This window comes from Malurus melanocephalus, unplaced genomic scaffold, assembly GCF_030028575.1.
Source record: "Malurus melanocephalus ecotype Western Australia unplaced genomic scaffold, MMel_1.1 scaffold_513, whole genome shotgun sequence".
Taxonomy (NCBI): domain Eukaryota; kingdom Metazoa; phylum Chordata; class Aves; order Passeriformes; family Maluridae; genus Malurus; species Malurus melanocephalus.
This window is the reverse complement of record NW_026623745.1, coordinates 309374-335573: the sequence shown is the minus strand read 5'-3', so window position 1 is coordinate 335573 and position 26200 is coordinate 309374. Positions and strand designations below refer to the sequence as shown.

The window sequence follows — 26200 nt, the reverse complement described above, 5'->3', positions numbered from 1 at the left end:
CATTTAATAGTAGAACATTCCTGCAACATGTARTATTATGATTTTTTGGTGTTAAACATGGTTCTTAAGGCATTTATTGCAACAGTTCTCTCTTGTTATACTTTGCTTTGAATAATAAATTACTGCACCAAGTGGTTGAAGTGACACAGTGCTTGCCCAACCTGCATGAGCAATTTACTAGCAGAAGCCAAGAGGAAAATGCTTTTAGTCTGTAATTGTCTTAGCTGAAATCTTGACTTCTGTCTCTTTCTGTCATGCTTGTCAATAGATTTTTATAGAAGAGTTAACAGATTTTGCATATGAATTAGTCTCATTCCTGCTTCTGGCCATAAAATGTTTGTGCAGTTGCTTCAATGCTCTTATGTCAGTCCTGACTGCTCCAGCATACCAGCTTCCGTCCCTCGGGCTTTCTCCTGTTGTCTGTGCATAAGATTGTTTAAAATCAAAAACTCCTAAAGCAAAACATAATTTTGCCACTAATATTGCATATAGCAGGCTAAAAATTATTTGGATTAGTAGATTGATAAATATTTTATTCTTTGGTTTCAGACAGCCTGGGTTTGGAGCATCTAAAGATTAAGTAAAGCTCAGYTTTTGGTTCAAGGTTGACTTGATTGAAAATTTTTGTCTTGAAAATGTAAGGTTCTCTGCTCTCTGTTTTGAGTGTCAGAACAGGCACCGAGCTGAACTATTAAAAGTGGAGTGAGAGAGCAGAAAAGCAATAATGGATAAAGGATGAGAAACAGGAAAAGAAGATATTGTATTATTTGTTGCTGATTATCACATGCAACTACAGGAGTAAACTAGGCCTGCATAATACAGGAGCTGGCTTAGTACCAGCTCAACAGTAGGAGCATGGTAGAGAACAGATAATTATGAAATCTGGAGAAAACTGAAGAACCACGTCCTGTTATGTGAGATCTTAGTAAAGACTGTACAGTAAATAAAACTGAAACTTAATAAATAAACATATATGGCTTCATTAGTATGTGGCTTGTGTTTGTATCCCAGCCTATCTCAAGCATTWCTGTGTAATTTGTGACTGAATGTGAAGAATGCCTGATAGCTGTAAGAGAGATGCTACATCTTTTCCTCCTTCCACACAGATCTACTGGATGTCATCTGAGTGCGTGGTGCAGGGAACATAGCCTGTGCCTTAGGGAGTTTATGCTCTGAATCTGGGAGGTTGGATCACCCTTTGGAGGAAGGTGAAGTTCATCAGGGCTGAGGTTATATTTAGAGCGGGAAGCTTCTCTCAGTCTAGTGTGTCTCTTCTGTTGAATGTCAACTGGATACTTGTACAGAAGACTAAAAATGAGTTGTGAACATGATAACTGTTATGTCTTGCATTACTCACAGCAGACAGGTTTGCTTTTGGTATTTCCATGATTTTTCTTTTCCTTTCCTCATCTGTATGTTTAATTTGTTGTTTCTATTTACTTTATTTTGTTGCTGTTCATTGTAATGGCTGTAGGATCATAGAATTCAGGAAAAGACATCTAAGATCATCGAGTCCAACTATTAATCTGACACTGCCAGATCCACCACTRAACTRTGTCCCTAARTGCCACAGCCGAAAGGCTTTTTTAACACATTCATGGATAGTGGTTCTACCACTTCCCTAGGCAGYCTGTTCCAGTGCTTGACAACCCTTTCCATGAAAAGAAAATTCTTACATCCATTCTAAACTTCCCCTGATGCAACTTGAGGCTATTTCCTCTTGTGCTCTTTTTTTTTTCCACTTGGGAGAACAGAGCAGCTCTACCGGCCTTTCAGTAATTGTAGGGAGCAATAAGGTCTCTTGAGTTTCTTTTTTCTCCATACAAAACAACTCCTGCTACCTCATGTGCTCCTGCTAAGGCTTKGGCTCCCGACCCTTTCCCAGCTCCCTGCCCTTTTCTGGGCATGCTCCAGCCCCTCACTGTTCTTCTTGTATTGAGTGGCAGAGAACTGGACACATGATTCCATATGCAGCCTCACCAGTGTTGAGTACAGAGGGAAGATCCCTGCCCTGGTCCTGCAACCCACACCATTTCTGATGCCTTCAGCCTTTCTGGCCACCTGGGCACACTGGTTTAGGTTCAGCTACTGTCAGCCAACACCCCCAGGTCCTTTCCCACAGGGCCTCTTTCCAGCCACTCTGTCCCCAGCCTGTGGCAATGCCTGGGGCTCTTACGATCCAAATGCAGGACCCCACACTTGGCATTTTAACCTCACAGCATTGACCTCAGCCCATCAATCCAACCTGTCCAGATCACCCTGCAGAGCCTTCCTGCCCTCCAGCAGGTCAACACTTCCACCCAACTTGGTGTAATCTCCAAACTCATTGAGTGTGTGATCAATCCCTTCATTCAGATCATTGATAATCGCAGTAAACGGGAGTGTCCCCAGCCCTGAGCCCTGGAGGATGCACTTGTGACCACCAGAGTTCCAGCCATGGATGTGACTCCATTCCCTTCCACTCTCTGGGGCTGGCCATCCAGCCAGTTTTTACCCAGCTAATTGTACACCAGTCCAAGCCATGAGCAGCCAGTTTCTTCAGGAGCGTGCTGTGGGAAAACATGTCAAAGGCTTCACTAAAGTCTGGGTTGATACATCTACGACCTTTCCCTCATCACTAAGCAGGTCATGCTGTCACAACAGGAGATCAGCTCCATGTCCTCTGCTGGCACCACGGWCAGAGTGACAGCCCTGTAGTTCCCYAGGCCCTTGTGGATGGGGTTRCATTTGCTGACCTCCAGTCACCTGGGACCTCCCCAGTTAACCAGGACTGCTGGTAAATGATGGGGAAGTGGCTCTGTGAGCGCTTCTGCCAGCTGCCCCCGTACCCTTGGGTGATTCCCTTCCAGCCACAGAGACTTGTGGTTGTCTAAGTGGTGGAGCAGRTTGCTGGCTATTTCCTCTTGGATTCTCCCTTGTGTGGAACAGCTCTGCAGCTCTCACCCTGAGCATCACTGATTGCTCTCTTAAGCAAATCAGARTGAAACATTTTGATCCAACATCATGCACAAGTCATTGCTGAGAATTTGCACGTTTTACTGTTTGCAGAGTCAGAAGGCAAATATTTTAGATAAAAAATCAAAATGTTATTTATTAGCATTGGGGTTAACAGTGTTCATTCTTTCTGTTCCCATAACTTTTTGACCATTGAGAGCAACTTGAGAACCCTGCAAGACAAAAACTGAGTRTAAGCTCTGTGCAGCTGCACATTTTAGTGTACATACTTATAACTGCTTGTGTTGCAAATGTAAAAAAACCAGGTATTTTTTGTTTTCAGAAAGCAAACAAGCTCACCACCCTCTAAGTACGTTTTGACATTCTATCCAGCATAAGTTTCTAGGAAATTAATTCTAAATAAATAAAATAACATGGTTCCTAAATCRTTCCATCTTATTAATAATTCTATTCTTTTAACTTATTCAGTAAAATGAACCATGTTGAATGTTTTTTCTCGCAGTCAAAACAGATTATTTTTGCACCACCTGTAATAGTTTTGAAAGATACATGATATACTTGAAAAATGTAATTTGAAAAAGATGYTGAGAGCCTTTCTTGACAGTGGAAGAGAGCACAATTTGTAATTTTTCAAGAATTAGATGCTTAGGCCTTGCCTTTGTTATGGACCTGGGGGTGTTGAAAAAGAAACAGACTGGAGRAATAACTGACACTACTGATTATGCTGCAGGGGCCAATCCTCCAGCATAGCAAAACCAGGGGGGTTTAGATAAAATTAAGGACTGCTCTGAGGGTAAATTGAGGGATATGTTAATGTCGATTGATAACACAAGAACTGAATAAAAACTGTGAAAAGAAGTTGTTAATGTTGAAAATACAGTCTTGTTGAAATTTGTCTTGTTGAAAATACAGTTTAAGGAGTAGCTCTGTCACTGACTGTTCACATCTGGGATATGCATAATAAAAATAACTGCTGTTGAAGCCAGTGGTACARTCTGTTATGCTATGAAGAGATTAAGACTTTGCAATTCGGTTAAGTAGAGACATTGCTTCACGAAAGTCACTATATGTAGGTCATGGTTTTTTAGTATGTTCAAAGGCTCTTTGTGTTTGGGAAGTGTGATCTGCATCTTATTCTAAAGCCTGTGAGTTTCCAGAGAAACGCTTGTTAGCTCTGCCTGTGCAGGGCTTTATTTTTGTTTGGTGATGTTTTCTGGTTGGGTTTTGTGTGTGTGTGTGTGAAATGTAAAGCTGCAAACTGTGCTTTCCTTCTGTGTCTGGACAACTGCTGTTCTTSCAGCATTTGATGTTTTCTTATAGCCGTGGGTACTTTCCGTCCCATGTATAAATYGTCACACTGTCTCTGACTGGTTTCTTCAGTTGTTTAGGAAAAAAAAAATCACTAGAAATGTCTTTCAGAGGGCTTTTGGCCGAASTTAAATCCATATTCCTGAGCTTCAACTCCACTGTTTAAATATCTATAGCCATGATTTATTGGTATTGAAAAAGATTTGGCGTGAATGAAAGGAAGTAGAAGTGCTGTCAGGACTCAGGCAGTCAGTCACGTGTCATGTTAATATTGGTTGACACAGGCTGTGTTGGCTGTGCTTGTTTTTTAGTTTATGGTGTTACAACAATATTTTATTCCAGATGCTATTAGAAACAACTCCAAAGATATATTTATGTAGTTCAGAAATGAGTTCATATTTTAATGTGCTTGTATTCTAATTCTCTTGTCAAGAATGATAACTGCTCTATATGTTGTCCACTATCAAGGGAGATCCCTAAGATTTCTTTTATTATAAATTACTGGACGCAGTTAACTAAAAAGGGTTCRTATTTGTATTAATTTTTTGGTTTGTGTTTTGTTTTGGTTTTTCAGGTACATTTTCCAGACACAGAGAGAGCAGAATGGCTCAACAAGGTAAGGGGAAGCATTGCTTCCAAAGGGGAAGGGGCAGGAGGGAAAGCTGARGTTAAAATAAAAGGTGAGGCAAGAATCTGAGAACAGAGTAGTTGTARCTAGATGTGCACTTTATACCATTGAAGTTTCTGGTTGCTGATCCAGTTRGTCACTAAAGATTAAATTTAGTTTCATGGTCCTGAAATTGTGAGTTTTATAAATGATTTTAAGTGGCGTTACAGTAATGACAGCTATAATTGTGTGGAAGTCATAGCAGCTGTAAACACAGTCTTTAATTTTCTACTTGTCTGGGATACTTTCCAGTTACTGTAGGTTCCTGGGCTACAATCTAAAAATAAATGAAATTTGCAGTTTGATTTGTGTGTGTGTTAATCTAAGATATAAATCTATGTAGCTTGCTTTTTTAAAACCATCTTTCATTCAAAGAGCATTGAACGTGGGTTAATTAGAAAACAGTAAGAAWAAAAAGCAATATAGAATTTTCATATATCAGAAAATTCAGATGCAGTAAAGTACTGATTTTTTTACATTTTAAACTTATGAATGTACTTAAGAGCTGTACTTCCATGTAGATTTTTTTTCTCCTTAGACTGTAAAACAGATGTGGCCTTTTATTTGTCAATTCATTGAGAAACTCTTCAGAGAGACCATAGAACCAGCAGTAAGAGGAGCAAACAACCACCTTAGTACCTTCAGTTTCACAAAGATTGATATTGGTCATCAGGTCAGTGCCTGGGGAAACTTTTCTAAGAGATCATGTTTTGCATATCATTTTTATGTAGCYGGTTCAAATCTAAACAGAAGTATTTCTCAGTGACACTTGATCATAAGCCTGATTCTGGTTTGTYGTAACATTAAAATAAAAGTGTGTGGGTATTTTTAACAGAGGCATTATTACATTTCCTGGGATCTGCGCTTTAGAAACTTGACTGAGGATTTGGAGAAGACTCAGAGTATAATAATGCCTTGTCACATGARGAGCTCACAGCAATGTGATTTTAATATTGTTCATGTAATGTTTCATGTTAAGTGAGCAGGGACTATTATCCTTTTGCCAGATGATCCMAGGGCAGTTGTCTTGTGACAGATGCACTTTTAATCATGTTATGTGTGGAGTCACTGAYAAGGCTGCTGTCTTGGCTTTCCAAAGGACTGCACATAATACAGTATCAAGGAGCATGAAGATGTTTRTCTTCTGTTCCATCCCGTGAAAAGAAGAGTTCTCACCTGCAGAAGAGCCTGTTTTACCAGWGCAAGCTAAGAATGACTTCTCTCTGCTTGCAATAAGTTCAGCACTACCTAATTTTCCCTGCATCAACCAGAACTTTACTGCTGTTGAGATGCAGTTTAACAGCTTTTGTTTGAAGTTGTCTTTTGTGTTCCTATTGCTTGTCATAAATGGAATTTCAAGTAAGGATTTGAAAATCAACACCTCCACACACCTCCAAATGTTAGGAAACCTGAAATTAATTTTCAGGTGTCATAGAGAGGAATTACTGTTCTCTCTTTGTGACTCTTATTTCATGCACATTATAGTTCATTATACTTCACTGCACCTTTTTTCTGTTGGGTTTTGTTTTGTTTTTTTTTTAATTTTAAATTCTTTTACACAGGGCCCCTGTCCTGCCCTAGATATATTGCAGTATTACAGACTGTAGCATTCCTTTTAAGTCACACTAATTTTAAGTAATTTTTAGATTCACACACCTGTATGGTTCTGCAGCTGGATTGAGTAATCCTAATCTTGGACATGACAAACAGCTGTTCTTACTTTATATTGCAGCCTTGTTTGAATTGATTGAGCTGCCCAGCCCCAACACAGCAGTGAGATTTTGATTTTACATAAATTATCAAAAAGGGGTAAATAGAAATATGCTTTTTTTTCCAGAAAGAAAGAACTCAAAAGTGAGGTTGTTAGTCGTCCTCTTCTGCCTAGTGTGTGATGAGCATTTGAGGCTTGAGTGTGTGTACTGATACATCTAATTCTGTATGAGGAAGGGAGAGAGGGAGAGCATGAGCACAATGATTCAGAGAGAGAGCAGAGTGGTTGACACAACTTTTGTGGGAATCATGGATTCTTTTCCATCTATTCTCAATAAATTCCACTTAAGACAACTACCTTTATGTGAATTAAATTTAGCTTGTTGTTGTAGTTGCACAGAAAAGAATGCTTTGAGAGTGTTAGATATACACCTGTACAGAGAAATCGGGTATTTATTTATGTGGGGAAGGGGAAAAGCTTGATTACTAAGTATTTTGTAAATCTTGAAGTTTAGTGGTCTGTACCCAGGGGTAATTGCCACAAGGATTGTGGTTAAATGGTTCCCTGCAAGGTAATTTTTACCCTTGAAATAAGAATTTGAGCTAAGCTGACAGCCTTACTTCACACCCTTTAATGTTTGTAGTAGATTCTTAACCTCAGGCATGAATGTGCCTATATTCACCTTTGTTTCAAAGTTAAGAGTTTAATATGGTTCTGTAGAAGAATCCAACTTTTGCTTGCTTCACTATTTCAGCCTCTGAGGATAAATGGTGTAAAGGTGTACACTGAAAATGTGGACAAAAGGCAGATCATTTTGGATCTTCAAATCAGGTAAACTTCAATGGGGTCTGTGCTTTATAATATGCAGTCGTTGACAGTCCAACAAAGAGCAGCCTTCTCTGTTCCTCACTGCTTCCCTGGCAGTAGCCGGGAGTGTCATCAGGCATCTCAGTTTCAGAGTCACTTCCAAAATTTAAAGGTGGTTATTCTTAATTTTGAATAAATTGTCTAAAGCTCAGCTATGCTGAAGCCTCTGCTGCTTTGGCAGAGCTGTGCAGTCCCCAGAGCGACAAGAGAAAATGCTGCTGTCTCCTTGCCTGGGTTCCAGGGTAGATGGGGCCTACATCTGTGAGCAGAGTCCAGTCTTTACTGAATTGAATCACTTTATKTCTGTAGGAAAAAGGCAGCTGTCCAATTTGGGTTGGTGTTGCTGGATAAAATACAACAGGATTGGCTTTTGAGAGCTTATTTCGCTGGATGGGTGTGTTAGCTCTAATGGAAAAATTTCCTTCAGTTTTCTTTTTGTTGCCATTTTTGACACCAGCTGTGAGAGCGGCCTCATCTCTTCAAATAAGTCCTGAGGAGAACAATTTGTCTGACCACAAACAGACCATAGAAATTGTTTTTGGGAAGTTGTTTCTGAGACATTAGAAAGGCCAAGTCTTCCATGACCACTTCTTTCCTTTAAAGCAGAACTATTCACACAGGAAGACAGGGTATATCTGGGGTTTTGTTTTTTTTTTGTTTTTAATTTCTGCTCATCCTCATAAGTAGATAAAAGGCTAGTAGGTTTGTAGAAACATTTCAGGAATAATGTCRTATTACGTAGACCTGAAGGAAATCTTTACCCATGAGTCTCATTGTATTACATTGCAACCTACTTAGAGAGGTGGTAGACAGCTGCAACAGAATCCACTGTAAAAGGCTGGAATAAATTCCTTGAAGAGGTTTAAATAACAGTAATAGTGCTGGCTCAGCTAGGTGCCTGTTGAGCCCAGAGTCTGCCCCTACTGCCTGTGGCATAGGCTTCCAGGAAGAAAATGGAAACGAGAGCTATGGAGTGACTATCATAGCWTCTAGGAATTAAGGCTTAGACAAAACCATCATCAGAGGAAGTCCTGTTTGATATTTATGACTCGCCCTTGACACCTCATTTGGAAAGGGCTCTTTTTGAAAGGCTTTTAGTATGCAAGAAGACAGAGAAGCCCCCCTGGCCCCCAGGATCAGTTGTTACTGTTTGATGTTGTTGTTTTTTTTTAATAATTTGATTTATATTCCCTCTGAGAGTCTTATCACTGGGATTGTYTCAGCAGTAAGAGGAAGAGTAAGTGTCTCTTGATACATTAAGATATAAAGTTAAATACAGACACTGACCCTAAATTACGTCTTACATTGCAATTTTGTGAGATTATGAAGGGCACTCTCACTGCTGGACATAAGTCCRTACTTTGGATTACTTATCCCTGTAGATTTTAATCTCCAGTTAAGTTAGTTTGTTATAATTTTAATTTATTTTTAAGTTTAAACTTAGGTACTTTCTACAAAGCCTTCATTCCCCAAATATAGTTGAAAAAGAAAACAACCTCTCTAAGCCTTTGTAAGAATAGTTGTAGGAAGCCAAGCCCTATGGGGTGTGTGGTGAGGGAAGGAAGGAAAGATTTTATTTTATTTATATTTATTTTTCTGTTTAAAGTACATTAATTCTTTTAAGAATGCACTTTTATCCTTYGGTTTCACTGTTGTGGTTTCTTTGAGCCCTTTCTACTGTCATTTTYTTGTGGTGGGGTGTGTGCATTTGCTTTGGACCTCCCATAGTACATTTAATTAGCTTCAATGTGTCTCCAAAACTCTGGAGTATTTTTTTTGCATATCCTTGAGGGTACTTTTTTTTTTGTCTGCTTTTAATTTTAATTGCAAAAGGAGTGTGTTTTGGTTTAGTTCCTATTTGTTTCTGCAAAGATATTGAGTGCATTATGATCATTGCTTCAGAGTATTTTTCAGAACCCTTCAAAACAGGGTTCTGTGCATCTCTGAGGATCCATTTAAGAATTTAATTCTAAGTAGCTTGAATAGCTAATCCACAAAAGCACTCACTGGAGAACATATTTAAAGTTTCTKTTTGAGGACCATATTTGTGAAGGGAGCCTTTACCTTTCTCAAACTGTGACATTTATGCTAAAAAATTATCAAAACTCATGTTATGGTTTGAAAGTAAGTCTAGTTCTTGATGACAAAAATGGACAAAGGAAAAGTTTAAACTACTTGAGCGAATGAAGATAAAATAAAAATAAATTGTTAATAAAACGAAATCTTCTATTTGCTGAAGTGCATGAATGTAGTAAGTACATGGGGAAAGTTAAAGGTTATGGGTCAATAGAAGAGAAGATGAATTCAGTCAATTTAAATGAAAACTGTAGCAAAGGAAGCAAAAAAGATTGAGAGATTGAAGAAATAATTATTGATAGCCTGATTTTTTTCAGGTTCTCATGACACAGAAACATTGATGTTCCAAAAGAGTTTCAGTCTGCTGATTTAAACACATGGAAATTTTTTTCAAACATGACATACTTGAATGGGGAAACCCACTACATTGTACTGGCAGAAGATATAAAAATAGGGTCTAAAGATCTTCTAAAAACAATTAAGATAGACCAGTGTACAGATATGACAGTGTACACTGTAATATAGGAAATATTTTTTCCTAACCTTTTACTTTCTCTTCTTTTTCTTCTGGGTATCTTTCAAGGGCTGCAATGATCACATTCAGTGTATTGCACTTCCCTTTTGATTCAGTACAGCTGCTGTTAATACTCTTAAAAGAGTGTCCTCATTAAACTGTAATCTATCTCAGTGTTCCATTCCTTAAAGGGATCATAAATATTTCTGGGGTATTATGATCTGGATGTATAGAATTTGCTTACTAAATGAGCTTTAAAGTTGTGTGGTATATTACAGTGGAATTGTGTAGGCTGGGTCCATGTTGATGGACCTAGCCAAATATCTTGGGGGATAAAACCATATTTAGCTTTATTATAAAGTTAAATGTTGTTGACTTAGTCCCCTCAAATGCAGTTTGTTACTATTTTTACTTCAGTTTGTCTTTGTGTTGTTATGGATTTTCAAACAAGCATATTGCTTCCCAGTCTCCATAACACAAATAGTTCTGATGCTGCAGAGTGCTGAGATTGAGGTTTCAGTTGCAGGTTTTAATTGACCTTGCTTCTCTCTGTGTCATGTTGTTATGCAATTATATATATATATATGTGGGAGTGTATTTATATATATCTCTACTATCTCTATATATAGTTAGCTAGGTTAAAAATAGAAATTACATCRTTTTAAATTGTGTATTTAAAGTTATATACCTATTTTTAAACTGTTCAGTCACACTACATTCTTTCCAAGGAAAGCAACTGTCACCTTCCTTTGACATAGACCCCATCATGTTGTTGTCTTCCAGTTCCCAAACTGGCCATTGAACAAAAAGCATTCTGCATGGTGTTATCTTTTGAACAGTCAAAAATAAATTCCAGTGTTGGATGTTTACAGGAAAATCTTGGTACTATAGTTTATTTCTGTTTAAGGGATTGATAACGTTTGCATTTTTTGAAATCCCACAGACAGAGCTGCCGCACTCAGAGCGGRGGAGGCTACAGATGATTTGGATAATGTGTGTGTGGAATGCAGTAGCTCTCACCTTTATTTTCATTTGCTAGTACCTTGTGGCCATCAGGCTCAGGGGGAGGGAACAGCAATCCTGCTGTTCTGCTCTTACTTTGAGAGTAATTTATTTTCTATCGCCTCAAGCCTAGAATGGCTGATGAGGAGAGCAATTCCRTTTTGTTCACAATTCCCCAAACATTTTTATAGTAAGACTCCTTCATGTTCCCAAACATGGCTAACAGTGTTTCACTGTACRGGCCAGGTCGGAGGAGCTGGTGTGCAGAAAGCTGGGCTCAGCTGCAGAATGTGGAACATTCTGGCTTATAGAGGAAACAGTTTCCCCTCCTTCCAGCAGTGTCTGGCTTTAAGCTGTCTCATCTCCATGCCCCTTGGTTCCTTCTTCCATTTTTTTTTACTGGGCAGTCTGTTCACAAGGCTCTTCAGATTTCATTTTTCCCTCTGTTTTAGCCTCTATCTCCTYAGCCAGTGTCCTCATCCAGCTCATCTCCCCCTACCTGGAGCACGGTATTCAGSCTGCTGGGTTTTGCTTTTAGCTCTCATTCTGTAGAATCATTGACCACTTCCCTTGCTAAATCAGAGTCTTAAGCTTTGTTCTGGGATTCCTTGTTGAGTCTCAAAATTTGTTTGTTTTCAGAACCAATGTGTCTCACAGCASTACCAGCTCTTAGAAAAAAGTTGCTCAGCTCTGCTGGGGCACACTGGTTGGACTTGCATGTAGCTTCAGGGAAAACAGCTAAAAATCTAAGCCTGAGTTGTGGTTGTGTACAGATAATCTTGCAGCCTTGTAACGTGGACAAAATAGATGGGACTTGTTACTACCATCTTCTACAAATCTGAGATACAGGGGCAGCATCTGGAAGATTTCAATCACTTGACTCTGCATCCCCAGAAACGGGATGCAAGAACTGTTYGGGGGAAGATTTGCATAATTTTTAATCTCTAATTTGCTTCCTGCCTTCTCTTCCTTCAGAAAGGGCTCAACTGCTTTTGACTTAAAACTTGCTTAGAGRATCATTCAACTCAGCATGCCCAGCTTACTGAAATTCTAAGTACGCCTGGCTTTGMAAGTCTATGAATATTTCAGACAAGTTTCATTTTTAGCTTAACAGCCATCTCTGTCTAGTGCTTCTCATGATTACGTTAGTTGAGAGTGGWTTTGGGTACATTTACTATCAATGAGATTTGTGGAGAGCTTTCCTGCAATGGGGTATGAATTGTGTGTCCCTTATTTCCAAATGGACATTATTTTCTGCTGATTTTCTATTCTGCATCCTTCTGGAGATGGTAGCAAACCTAGGCATTGATTCAGATGATTTTGATTACAGTGGTGGTGTTTTGAAGGGATGTTTTTGCAAACTTTACATTGTTTTATGTTCCGATATTTTAACATACATTTTTTTGTGCATACACTGAGATACAGAATATGTTGTTATGACACTGCAAAACAGAAGTAGCTGTTTAATGCAGTTTAGTCCATAAAAGTGAATTATGTACTTTTTTTTTGGTTTAGTTTTGTTGGAAACTGTGAAATTGATTTGGAGATCAAGAGATACTTCTGCAGAGCTGGTGTGAAAAGTATACAGGTAAAATTCAGTTTTTTTCTTTTGATTTTCGTATCACTTAATCATTATTTTCTGATGAAATAATTGATAAGAAAAGTAATTGTGTAGTTTTGTTGCTTACTATTTTTTTTTCTTACTTGAATAATATTGATATTGCATAATAATTTCRGTAACATGACTTAACAAAAGAATAAATCCCCTTAAGATTTAGRACTATTTCAKATATMTAGCRTTTAMTACATGAAAAGCTGGAGATARCTTYRYATCAAGCCAGTGTGATGTGTCSTGTGTTCAAGKGATGTGTCAGTTGATACAGGCACCACAGAGCTTAATATTTTATTTCATTTAATATCTCAGTGTTAGATGGAATTAMTAGTTTRGAKGCAATTACTATTAATATCCTTGCCTTCTCATATTGTTTCTGAGGTTTCCTTTACTTTCTGATGACAGAGTACTCCCTAAATATGAAAATTAGCTCTTTTGCATGTGTGTGTCTTGACACACSTATAAGGATTTACCTGCTTTTGCTGTGGTACCTGTGGRYGCCMCTGTGCTTCTTGTGTCACATTTGTTTACACTGAGCTGTAGAAATAATCTACTTCACAGCTTTACAAGACTACCACTAACCTGACAGCATGATACAGATGAATGTAATGAATTTTTAAGCACAGCTATTAAGTGCTTGTGTGAAGTTTTTGGGGTTTGGATGACATGTCAGGAAAGTTATATATATATATATATGTAAAATTCTTCCATGTGCAAGAATTTATTGAATTAGAACTGTGAGAAGTGCCAGCAAATAATTTTTTTAAAACTTGAACTGGAGTAATTTTGTSTTTTTTTTCTTCCCCTTCCACAGATCCATGGCACCATGAGAGTTATCCTGGAACCACTCATTGGAGACATGCCCCTAATTGGAGCACTTTCCCTTTTTTTCCTTAGGAAACCTGTAAGTACTTTTATCTCCCTTTCTACTTAGAGTGCTGATGATGGAATCACCTAATTCCACTGGAAAATGGGCTAGGCCAAAGTGCACATTTATGCAGGAATAATAGTGAAACAAAGGTTAGCCAAGAAGGTCTTGCTGGTATGAAAATGATACAGCCAGACTGGCATGTGTAAACAAGAGGACAGCCCTCAAATGCTTTAAGTTTTAGGCACAGTGCTTCAATAAATCTTGTTTTATAAAAATATAAATGATAACAAAACGCACATTGCACACTGGCTGGTGGAAAATTCTTTGATGTTGTTTATGTGTGTCTGAGACAGTTTCGGCAATTTGAAGTTTGATATTGCTTTTAGTAAGTATCAGTAAGAGAGCTTAATAGAAAATGTAAACATGGAAATTCTTATGCTACACAGATTTCTTTAAAGAAATTAATTGTTTCTGTCTCATACTTGGAAATATATTTTCCATTGAAAGCTTTTGTTGAATATATTTTAATTAAACATTAAAACTTAGAATGCCAAGATTTAACAGTTTCAGACTGGCAGGTCACAAATTACAAGTGGATGGGTTTAGACACTTGGAAGCATCTCAAATCGTTCATCTTGGTTTCATCAGCAGTCTGAAATTCTGGAAAATTGATTTAGTTTACAAAGCTTGGGGGGTTAGAGTGAATTCTTCAACAGCTTTAGGAGGTWTGTTGTTATTTTCTTCAAATAAATCACATTCTTGTAATACAGTTCTTTTGAACAAATGYCCCATGATAAATTTTTGCTAGCTGGTTGAAAAGATAGGTTTGGTTTTGGGTGTGTATGGGTGGCCTAGAAAAAGCTTGTGTCACTTGTGGCTAATTTCATCTGTCTAGAGAAACCATATGTGCTTGGGTAGAAGGAATAGAGAGTTAAATCTTAGTAAAATATACAAGAATTTGGAAATACTTCATGCCTGATCTAGCCAGTGTTTTTGTAAAAATGAATTAGTTCATGCAAAACTGATAAAACATAGTTGCTCTTATTTGGAAATTGGTTCATAGGGATGAACCAAATTTGGATTTTCACAGATTTCTTTGAAGTGAGTCTAAACATTAGATGTCTGCTTAGGTTTCACCTCATTTTTACTCTCTGGCTGAGCAGTGAGTGTAGGACATCTGTTAATCTTCATGTTTATACTGACAAAGTAAGCATGGCCCTGACAAGGATTGCATGCTGTCTTATGCTGGTTTGCACTATGTAATTATTTTGATATTATTCTGCTATTTAGTCCTCTCCAAAACAGTTTCCAGACTTAGCACAGTGCCCAGCTCATTCCAGGCACCATGCAATAAACAAGTTAAATGCAAACATTCTTGTTTRGAGGAGCAGGGAGAAAAGTGTGATGCATCTGCAAAATGCTTAACTAAGACAGCTTGCACCTGAGAGAAGAAACTGAAAACWTACCAAGTGAAACATCTCTCATTTGGGGTCAGTTTCTGAACTTTGGGAAATCCTTTGTCCAYAGTAATTTTGTCTTTGTTCTTCGTCCCCCATGGCATTTTATTAGGGATTTGGTTGACTTAGTTGGACAAAAAAAAGAAGGGAAGAAGAGTGGAGCATGAGCTTGGACTATTAAAAAGTTAAGCGCTCTTCAAAAGTATTCAGTTACAAAAATGTAACTGAAAAGTTTACAAAAAAGGGGTATTTTTCACCTTCCTTTCATTTAATGACTAAGATAGTGGTCAAGATCTGAGCAAACCTAAGGGTGAATGGTTCAAAAAATAATCTAAGCCCAGAATTTTGACAGTTATCCATGGCTGTTCAGCCTTTTCCAAACAGATTTTTCACTGCTGCATGTTTTCTCAGTGTTTATTTTTCTAATTTCTGTAGAAAAAGGTAAAATGATRCTTATTATAGCAAGCACCAAATTCTGTCCTCTTGCTAGAGAGCAAGAGGCTGCTGCCAAGGAAAGTTTTTCTCAAATATTTTTGTTAGAAGAGGAATTAGTTGGCAGCTAGCATTAGATTTTGTTCTCATATTTTCCAGTCTAAAGTAACTGGCAACAATTCCTCTTGCTCTGTATCATCTGTTTGCTGGACTTAATGACTATATAAGGCAACATGGCCTATGAGTTTACCAGTCTCATATTTCTGAGTAATACATGAAGTTTTTGATCTTTCAAGAGTTCTTACATCTTATGAAACTTTTTAGAAGCYGTATGTTGTTGTTATTATTGTGAGGAAGATGCTAAAAGTTGCATCAGCTTATAAAATATRCTCAAATATTTAGGAGATTTCAAGGGAGGGAAATATGTGCATTCTAATGTTTGAAGCAGTCTTTTAAATCTCTGAGAGAGAGAGAAGGTAGCCCTGGATAAAGTCAGGATTTGTGAGGTTCTTGGCATACTCATTATGTTAATGTTATGTATATTTACCAGATATTTGGTTCTCCAAGTTTTAGTTATCTTTTTACTTTTAGCACAAATCAGTACACAGTTATTTTGATTTGGGGTTCCGTTATAGAAGGTTATATGGCTTASAGTTGTAGTGTGAGTTGGTAATTTTCAAAAACTTGTTCAGGGRCACATTTGAAATTAAGGGTGTGTCCTAACCCAACCGTTTTCTCTTAATAAAAGCCCAAACCCTCCCAATAGGACAAACACATATACTATTGTTCTAAAAAGAACAATGGCTGGAAAACAGGATGTTTTCCYGGAAAAGTGGGCAGCTCTTCCAAAGCTCTCATTTTCAGATTCACAGTTTTGCTTTCCASTTGCTGTCTTCAGTATTTTAGCAGTCGGTGGTCAGCTCACTAAAGAGTCAAGAGAGTGTTGAGACTGTTGTGAGGGTGTGAACCAAAATTCAGACTGGTAGAAGGGTAAGAAGGAGTAAAGAAGGTGGAGAGAATTGGATTGAATGAAACTGTGAGTAGTTGACACTATGGGGAGCAGCAGGTGTACTGGATTTGTGTAAAGTCCACTGTGATCCTTCTTCTGGTCACTTCAACTCGGAAACTTGTCTGCTCTGCCTTCTACCCCCTCAACTATACATCTCACCTCTCTAGCAATTGTCTCACTTAAATCTTCAGAGAGTTAYAACTGATAAGCTTGTAAACCAATTTCTGTGTGTAGATACGGAGTGTTTCCTATAGCAACCAACAGGACTACTACAACTACTCTCTGTAGTATTATTTGAGAGGTTGAGTTTATTTTATATTTCCTGGGAGACACACTAGATAATGTTATGTATTAAATTATTACAATAGTGTAGGCACTTCAGAATTGTAGGTGCTGATAGGCTTTGCTCTGCTAACAGACAAATTGTACCCTGTCTCTGACCATTCACAAGTAGCAGAAGTGGGCATATTAGTCCCATCCTTATAATACATTCCTGAGAAGAATCACAACTTATCCCATGGAGTTGTATGATCATGCCCCGTAGTAAAGCTTAAGCTTTTCCTGCAGAAATCTTACACTTCTATAACTCATTTAGCAGGAAGTTGTTAATCAGCATTTCAAAATACTTTCTTCCGAGAATTAGTAGTGCTTATGGCAGCCACATCAAGCCACAAAGTTGGCAGTATTTAGAGGCTGCCTTTTGTGCTTCTATGAATTTTATTMATGGCCTTTTGCATTCTACATTCCAGCGTTGCAGTACATATTTTTCTCTTTCTAAAGGCTCTAAGCTATTGAGAACACCCAATGTGTATAAAGATGCTCAGCTGTTTTTAGACTGTCTTTTCTTATAGGCTGCAGGGGTTAATTTTTTWATTTTATTTTTTCACCTCTTTCAGTGTATGTGTTGCATTAGTTCTCAGTACAGAGCTTTGGTAAGACATGAATTTCTTGGTTTTCAGGGAGGTAACAAAATCTGTTTTCACTTGTCTGAGCAGAGGAAGATTTGTAAGAGGTTTGAATAAAAAGAAACACAGACTACTTCATCGGAAAGTGTAACTGGTGTCTGGAATCCTATTCTTGTGAGCTGCCTGCTAGAGTTTGCAAGGCACATCACCTCTCTCAGTTGCAATGTGGTGTGGACAGACACGATCATTTCTGGCTTCTGGCAGAACTTCACTTTGTGACAAATCCTGCACACATTTTTTCCAGTGTCCTGTTAGTTCTGCTGCAGAGAACCAGCTGGCATTTTTTGAATTTAGCTAAAATAAGAGAATTATGCATTGCTTAAAGTGGTGACAGAGAAGGAAATTATATTGTTAAGCCRTTTTTTAAATATGGAAATTTTTTACATTTGGTGCTTCATAAAAGATTCATCAGCTGGCAGTCTTTTGTGTACTCCCTTTTTCTCCATAGGGCTCTTCAGTTAGYTGGGATGGCAACGTTGCTGTAACTTCGGTCAGAACTACAAGTTAGGGAATCATCTGCTTTTCCAGCAAGTGATGGCATGSCAGTGCCCAAAATGTAGAATAAAAACCCTTGTTATTTCTCTGGACTGTGGCTGGGGGACTCCTTCCTGCCTACCAAGAAATTMTTTGTCTCCTTTCTTCTCAGTCTGCTGCATCTTTTTTCTGCTATTTCTATACTTTTGCAGGTATAAGGATTTTTTGTCTGAACTGGTGTTGCCTTTTGGCAACTCTTTTTCTGTTGCAAACAGTGTATCTGTTGCTGGTCTGATTTTGTTTGGAAACCAAGCGCAGACTTGGAMCAACCTTATTGAAGGAATGTCAAGGTGATGGCAGGGGGAGATAGAACACTTAAAAAAAAAAAGAAGAGGAAAAACCACCACTATTTCTCCCTAATTCGTGTAGACTCATWTTAGAGTGTGTGTTACTGCTGGGTACTTCTGGTAAAACGGGAAAGGAAGCTCTGTGGCAGGCAAATATAGCAAACTTTACCTGCAAGGCAAAGTTCCCATCAAACCCCAAACAGTAAAAGCTTGATTATGCCAGGAGTTTGAAAGCTCATGTTCCTTCCAAAACATTTAATGGCTTAAGATTTATTGTCAAAGCTTTTTTAATAATCCTGCAAAGTGCTTAGCCATTTTTTAATTCCTGAGCTTCAACTTCGAATGGAAAAGGATTGGTCTTTAACAGTTCTGAAAATGGTCTTTGTTCCTGCAGAGTAAGTGGATGAAGAAGAGGTTCTGATATTCTRTGTATACTAATTGCATTTCTTGGCTAAATGACCACTCTTAGTAGAACTGATTTCAGGTTTTTTGTATAATTGTTTTCCATGCTTCATGCTCYAGGGACTGATGATGGAATGAATGGGTGGCCTTGTTTGTGAGCAGAGGTGTGTAATAATCAAAACATTGAGAGTAAGGTTGTACCATAGGCCCTGTTTGTCTTTCATATGCTGTGGTGCAACCTTTAGAAATGCTTTTTAGTCACAGCAGTGGAAAGTGTCAGTTGTCAGTGACATCTCTTAGGTTGTTCTTGGTTTTCTGTTGGGCTGTGGCAGTTAATACAGAAACCACTGTGATAAATGTTTTTGTCCAATGCAGGGGACATTTCTCAATGCTGAGTTTCAACATGCATTGTGTTGCTCAATGCATTTATTCAGTCAAATCTATTTAGGAGACAGCACAAAMCTTTGCTGTGTTAATTGCTGTATGCAGTACACTGTACAAAATGTGAAAACAAAAGGAAATGCAAATATTCTCTCATTTGCTATTTAGTCTGAAAACATCATTATGTAAAACGGTTAAATACAGAATGCAGGTATGAACACCTTAKGATAGGGACCACTTTTTGAAGGTATTTATGGTGTGCATTTTCTTCTATTTTGACTATGAATAAAGAAATAATAAATCATACAATAAACTGGGTTCTTTGTCTTAAAACAGTATAAAATTACTTCTTCTCGAACCTTGGTAGACTGCATGGATTTTTACAGTGTCACTTTATGTACAGTCACAACTTGTGATTTGAACAACAGAATTAGTCTGAATACTCAAGTTGTGGTTAGTCTTATCMAAAGCTACTTGTTTGCTTTATTACTTAAACATTTGTGAGTCTGCAGGATTGAGGAAGTAGTACAAAACTGAAATYATTCACGCTAAGTTGGGCTTTTTGTGCTGGTTCAGTTATTTATTTCTTAACTTTTTTGTTTCAGATTTAAGATGAGAAGATTTGAGAACATGCACTAATAATTGTAGTAAATTGGAAAACTAGAAAAATGTACTAAAATTCTTTCTGTTTCCTAAATGAAAATGTTTAGTGTTCTAGTTCATAATTTATTATTGTAGAACTGTACAGCTAAGTCTTGCATACCAATGTAAAAGAACCCATTTTATAACAAATTATTTCCATCAAGGGTTTATTAGCATTCGGAAATTAAAAACTTGATAGCTTTAAAATTGATAATGATGTAGAAAAGAAATTACAGCACCTCAAAAAAAAAAAAAAGAAGAAAAAGACTGTTCAATATACAGTATGAGTTTCAGCTAAGAACTTAGTCTCTTCTGGATGGTATTACTGCCATTTAGCCTTGCTATTATTCCATAAATAGATATGCATTAGCTTTTTCTCATTAAAATAATCYTACTGGTACTCTAATAGAAAGTGGGCAAAACTAGTTGTAAATGAGGTGCTTTTAAAAAGACATTGAATACAAAAYGGTGTTGCAGCCACTGATAGACGTGTGCTTTCACCTGAAGAAYGATGAAGGCAATCTCTGTAGAACTACTGAGGAACTTTTTTCCCTCTAAATTCTGATAATCTGGTTTCATATGTATATGATCTGGTGGATGGCTTAGTATGAATTCACTTTCTCTCACATAGGCATCTAGTGTGACTGTCTGTAGAGAGGGGACATCAGAAACAGGATCTCTGACTTTCTGGAGARACTGCTGGGTGGAATTATTCCATGKTTTTTCCTCATGAAGCCCAGGGTAGCCTTAGCCCTGTTTATGGCAAGGGCATGTTGCTGGCTCATGTAGATTCTTGCAGTACATCCCATGATATGTCTTGCCTTTTGTTTTGGAATATCTGGTTATTACATCTTTTTTCATTGAAAGGAAAATGATTTTTTTCTTTTTTCCTGCTTAATTTTGTTGCAGGTAGGCCTGGTAACATTGTTTACAGGTAATATTTTTGAAATAATTGCCACCGTTACAAAAGTATATCAAGTAGCAGTGCTCCATATATGAGTAAATGTATTATGTGTTATCTTTACTGGAAGTATTTGCAAAGGAAATCATTAATGGCACTATTAATAGAATCTTTGTAAAAGAATGGTACGTACTATTTTTAAAAAAAGAAAGTGAAGATAGGGTGATGATTCTTGCCTGTTTGTGAAAATAGGGAACATTTGTTCTTGCAGAGATTTGTTGTTTTGTTTTAACATGTAGCTGAAGCACCACAATTAGTTTCTTAAGTGAGGAATATCAAAATCCTTTTTTTAAGGCAGTTTTGCATAGTTTGGGTGAGGTGGATTTGGAAACATGGTGATAATTGGGTGGGTTTGGATTTGTTTGTTGCTTAAATATTCAGTTAACTTCTATGAAGGTAATAGAAATCACACCGTGAGGAGAGAACTAAGGTAACTCAGGTCTGTTGGTTTGTTATCTACAGTTGGAATATTATAGAATCAAAAAGGATGTTTTTAATTAGTTGTTATGCCAGCAGTCCTGAAACAGAATAGGTACCTTCATACAGCATAATATCCTGTAAAGATTTTCAGGGACGAAATGTATGATCTAGCAATAAGTTATCCTTATTAATTATTTCTGAGGTTTTTTTCTCACTTTGATACATAAGCCTGTTAATACCTCTCTATCAGTGAGTGATARAATGGATATATGCCTTGAAAACAGCCTCCTCTTACATTTGCAAGCTGTTATCACATCTTCCTTCCACCTTTTAATCCCAATTCTTCATTCTTTCTGTTGGTTATACCTTCTAGAGCTCTTATTTTCCTGGTCTCACACGGAATTCTTCATCAGTTTATTATAAATTGCAAACTCATTTTAATGGCTGTTCATCTGTAATGGGTCATGGTGACTCCAGAAATATTCCTCCACAAAACAGGACCACATTTCATTATTTTATATTGTGTATTTATATGCATGTGTGGAAGAGTGGATAAGAGGATGGTGAAACTTTTTATAAGCATTTTACAAAATGTATCTAAAAAATTTTAATTATGGAAGAGAGTTGTTTTATTTGTTTGTTTAAGAAAATCCTGGGAACTGGTTAACGCTTCGCTGATCAGAATCTGAAACAATTAGGTTTATTTCTTCAGTGTTATGAATTCTCAGTTTTTTTTTCCCCTTCCTTTTTTCACCCCTCCCTCTTTTCTGTGTAATCCACAGCTTTTGGAAATTAACTGGACTGGACTGACCAATCTTCTGGATGTTCCAGGACTGAAGTGAGTATGCGTAAAGCAGTATTTGATATATCTGCACCCCAGTAAAGCCTAGAAAATCTGATGACCATCAGTTGAATCACATTTAGGTTAGATTACTCTGAGCACTTCTCTCCTAATGCAGAATTATCTGAAACTGCTCCATTTGCAGAAGGTAGGGGTTTCTCTACAAGGCAAAATAAACCAGAAGTATATCTAGTAGTCTTGCTAAAAATACTTTCAAAATACATTTTTTAATATACTTCTTTTAGTATTTTCAGCCTTTTCTGATTTCCAGAATCTTTTGAATTTCCTATCTGCCATCTCCTAGGACAGCAGAAAGACACAGAGCCTTCCTTTCATGTCAGTGGGTTCATAACATAGTGGCTCTTGGCTTTGTATACAATCCATCCCTATTTGCTTGTGTRAAGGTAGTTAGAAATACCTTAAGACTATTCAAATTAAATAAAGTTTATARTATTTTCAAGTGCTTGCTTTTAAAGCTTTCAGTTTATTATGTGAAGATCAAGTGGAGTAGCAAAAATATTGGTTATATAGCTATAAAAATGCTTATCTTACTCAGAGCTTTTCCTAATACCACAGGATAAAATCCCAAATTAAAAAAGCATCAATAGAGATGAAAATCAAGCTGCTTTGAACCATTGCAAGCCTGATAAAGTTAAATCCATTAATATATTCATATTTATCAGGTTTTATTAGTTACCCAGGGGCTTTTTAATATGGAAACAATGGCAAAGGAGATTATGGTGGATCTGATACACACTTGGATTGTGTTCCTACCCYTTTTATTAGATCCCATACTCTCAAGAGTTGGCTGATTCCAGGACTATTTTATATTGTTTCAAAACAGGAGTTTGAATTTAAGTATTAAATTAATCCCTTAGTAATCAGTTGCATGATTGAAGTGCGTTTTGCTTTCCTTGGACACGTGAAGCCATTGCATGGAATCCCAGCTGAACAGTTTGAAATTAGAACTTGCATTAAGTAGGTTAATGGCTGCAAGAATTACTCATGTTTCAAGCCTGCTGYAGGTTGTCTCTGAGGAAAGAGGTTTTCTTGGTGAGTGAGAGAAAATGGCTTCCAAAATACAGCTCCCGAGTAATAATTTGCTCTTTTGATATAACATGACTAAATTTACATTTAGTACTTAAGTTTACTAGGCTCCTGAGATTCACATCCTGCCACATATTTGCCTGACTGCAAACACAAAACCTCAGATGTAAACAAAGTCTCGCTCAATATCTGAAGTTTATGGTTTCCAGAGCAACCAAACTTGGCCACACATGCACAGACTGGTGCCATCTAGACCTGGTATAGTTTCTATAGTAACTGTAACTGAGGTGACTCATGCTCTGCCTTGCCAAGAGGTTTCTGTAGTGCTGTATTTGTTTTCCTTATCTGTAAAGATAAGTTGTATATTTTGGTATGACAACTTGACATATTGTAGTCGGTACAGACAATGATGAGCAAGAGATTGCTGCCACCACAGGTACGTTTAGTCCTGGGGCTGTTGGCTGCACATATGAACTGCATATTTGTAATGAGTTTGCAAATACCTTCTACTAATTGAATTTCTGCATTAGCTGATGGAAGCTTCCCCTGTCAGCTGTTAACAACTTTCATTGTTCTTCCTATATGACTCCACAAGGAGAAGGACACACAAGTAGTTCATACTCCATCATTAGTGCAGCTTGCAGAGAAATGGAATWAAAATCTCTGTGTGAGGAGGAGCCAGGCTGTGAGAATGCTCTAGTGCTGTCAGGAGGGGATGGGGATGATAGGAACATGTAATGGTTGCTTGAGGTACAGTAAAATCCCTCTATGCAGCCAGAGATGTGCTGCCTGCAGTATGAATAAAGACAATGCAGGAAAAACACACAGCTGATAAAAATTTGTAAAAATTAAGTGGAGCTAAATGGAGAGCAATACAAAAGAGTAGGCAACTAACAATTACTGTTGTGCAATAAAGTTGAGCTTTTAAAGACACAGTCTAATAAACTGTATAAAACATTGCACACTGCTTTCATCTTTATGAACTGAAAAAATAATTGTACATAGAACATGACTAAAGTTTTATGATCTTAGGAAGCTGTTTTTTAATGATGGATCAATATAAGAGTTTATATTGGTGCATCTTTCTCTTTTGCTTGGTCAGTATTTTGTTTTTGTTTACCATATGTCAGACCTCTTAATAAGTGACAAAAAATTCAGGAGATTTTCATTTTTGCCTTGTATTCATGAAGAATACTTCCCATCCAAGAGCACCCCAGCAGGCTTATACTAGGTGAGATTTAAACAGCTAGAAAGCATCATGTTGTTTGAAAATTCATTTAATTCATTAGTTAGTTATAATTTTCAGTGTTCTTTGTTCAGCTCCCTATATTTAAAGTTAAGATATACTCTGCCTTCTAGGATTCTGGTTTCTCTGTGTAAAACTTGGTKAAACTTCATTAATGCTGGCTCATTTTTCTCAGATGTTTTAGTGAAATTCAAGTATTAACGTTGGGATAAAGTTACGAGAGCGACCTTTGGAATCAGAGTTGGGGTTTGGTTCTGGCAYAAAAGATTATGAGTCCTGCCAGTGATTGGGCTGTGTTTCTTTCTTTTACTTAAGGAGATTTGCTGTAACTCTGAACATTAGTCATTCTCTGCAYGTTAGGCTAGTCTAGAGTAGGTTTAGCCTCTGGCTTCTTTCATAAAGTCTGATCTTAAGGAAATTCTAGAAAAGAGCAGGACAGCCTTTCTTTCAAGGCAGCTCTGATACCACTGCTTTCCTTGCATTGCTCCTTTGCTTTCTCTGACCTAGGTCAGTTGGTTTTCTCCATCAGGCATTTGCTCTTAAGGGACTGAGCATAAAGGCAGAGCTTTCTCTTCTTGCCAGCTAAGTACACTAACAAAAGCAGGAACAAAAAAACTATACTAGAGTTCTGTCATGAGACTTGTRTTTTGAAAAGTGTGATTGTTGCTTKTATAGTWACCATCACTTCAGCTTGGGTTTTTTWATTTTTTTACCTTTKAATGTTAAGACTGGTAAAGATGTTTATCTTCAATTTTTTGTCAGCTTTAACAGCATAATCAATTCTATTTTCTTGGCTCATTTTAGAGAGTTAAGCATGCATAAATTGAAAACTAGATGTTGGGCAAAATGAAACTTAAAAGTTTGAAAAGCAGTATGTTGGCTGCTATGATGGCTCAAGAAAGCTACTCTCCAGATTCCATCATTATCTTGTAGTATTTGTCTTCAGAATTAATGAAACTCAATTTTTAGGGCTCACATAGAATGAAAATCTTTGTAGGTGTGATTGGATAAGCTCTGCAGGGATGGAAGGGGAATGAAGACTCTTCAGGACAGATGTGAATTAGCTCWCAGAGGCGGAGAGGAGACTTTTCCTCGGAGCTGTATCTTAACATTATCCACTGTTGCTTCTTTCTAACCAGWGGTTGCACAGACCTGTGCGTTGATTTTGATGCTGCCTTGAGCTCCTTCTGTTCCCGTTGTTCTGAGTACCATTAAAAAGTCAGCCATGTTCCATCATGTAGTTATCTGGGTTTAGAGTGGAAGTGGGCAGCCAAGGCGGTGGAGGCTGTGAAGGTTACAAATCTCTGGCATGAAAATCAGTGTGCATTTCTAATGGGTCAGGCAGTATTTAATGGGTTCATTCTGTTGCCCATCTCTAACATAATGTTAATTGCACACCACAACATTTTCTTTCCAAATGGAAATGTAACATCTATCACATTTCACTGCAGGTTTTTTGTTTTTGTGTGCTAGCTCCTGAACTACTCCCAGCTTCAGATTTAGTCTTAGAAAAACTTCCCAAAGTACTCGCACACAAGTGCTTCATCCAAAAAATGTTCRAAGTAATCAAACATTATCTGCATCTTGCTTTCACAAAGACTGTGAAAAGGGAATCATGGGGTGTATTTAGGAGGAGAAATTGCAGCTCCACCAGCTTTAGTGGGAATGCACCTCCACAGTGCAGAGTATTTCAAGTATTTTTGTAATTGCCTCTGAACTTTTGTACACACTCCTGAGACCTTCCTGAGTACTTGTGTTCCGTGTTCTGCCTCTTGCCTGTGTAGTCAGTGTGTGCAGCCAGTGCTGTTTGACGATGAACTGGTTTGTTGTCAGTTCAGACCTGAGCTGGGTGAACTTGTAGCTGAGGAAATGGTTCTCTTTTCTGTGTTTGTGGAAGGGTGTGGGGTTGGGTTTTATGTGATTCATTACCARTGTGGTTGCGCTGCCACTCCCTTTCCACTGAACAAAACCTGTTTTGCTTCCCTAGGCTACR

The 26200-nt window shown here is 37.6% G+C and overlaps 1 protein-coding gene across 2 annotated transcripts in view; it reads left to right on the top strand.

The window, feature by feature from the left end:
* ESYT2 (extended synaptotagmin 2) overlaps positions 1 to 26200 on the top strand; it is a 77377-nt gene that overhangs the window by 25209 nt on the left and 25968 nt on the right. For both annotated transcript variants that reach the window (XM_057381514.1, XM_057381515.1), the window contains exons 2-7: positions 4838 to 4879; positions 5469 to 5603; positions 7396 to 7472; positions 12616 to 12688; positions 13527 to 13616; positions 21856 to 21911. In XM_057381514.1, the coding sequence (XP_057237497.1) occupies positions 4838 to 4879; positions 5469 to 5603; positions 7396 to 7472; positions 12616 to 12688; positions 13527 to 13616; positions 21856 to 21911 (473 nt within the window). The remainder of the gene's footprint in view (positions 1 to 4837; positions 4880 to 5468; positions 5604 to 7395; positions 7473 to 12615; positions 12689 to 13526; positions 13617 to 21855; positions 21912 to 26200) is intronic.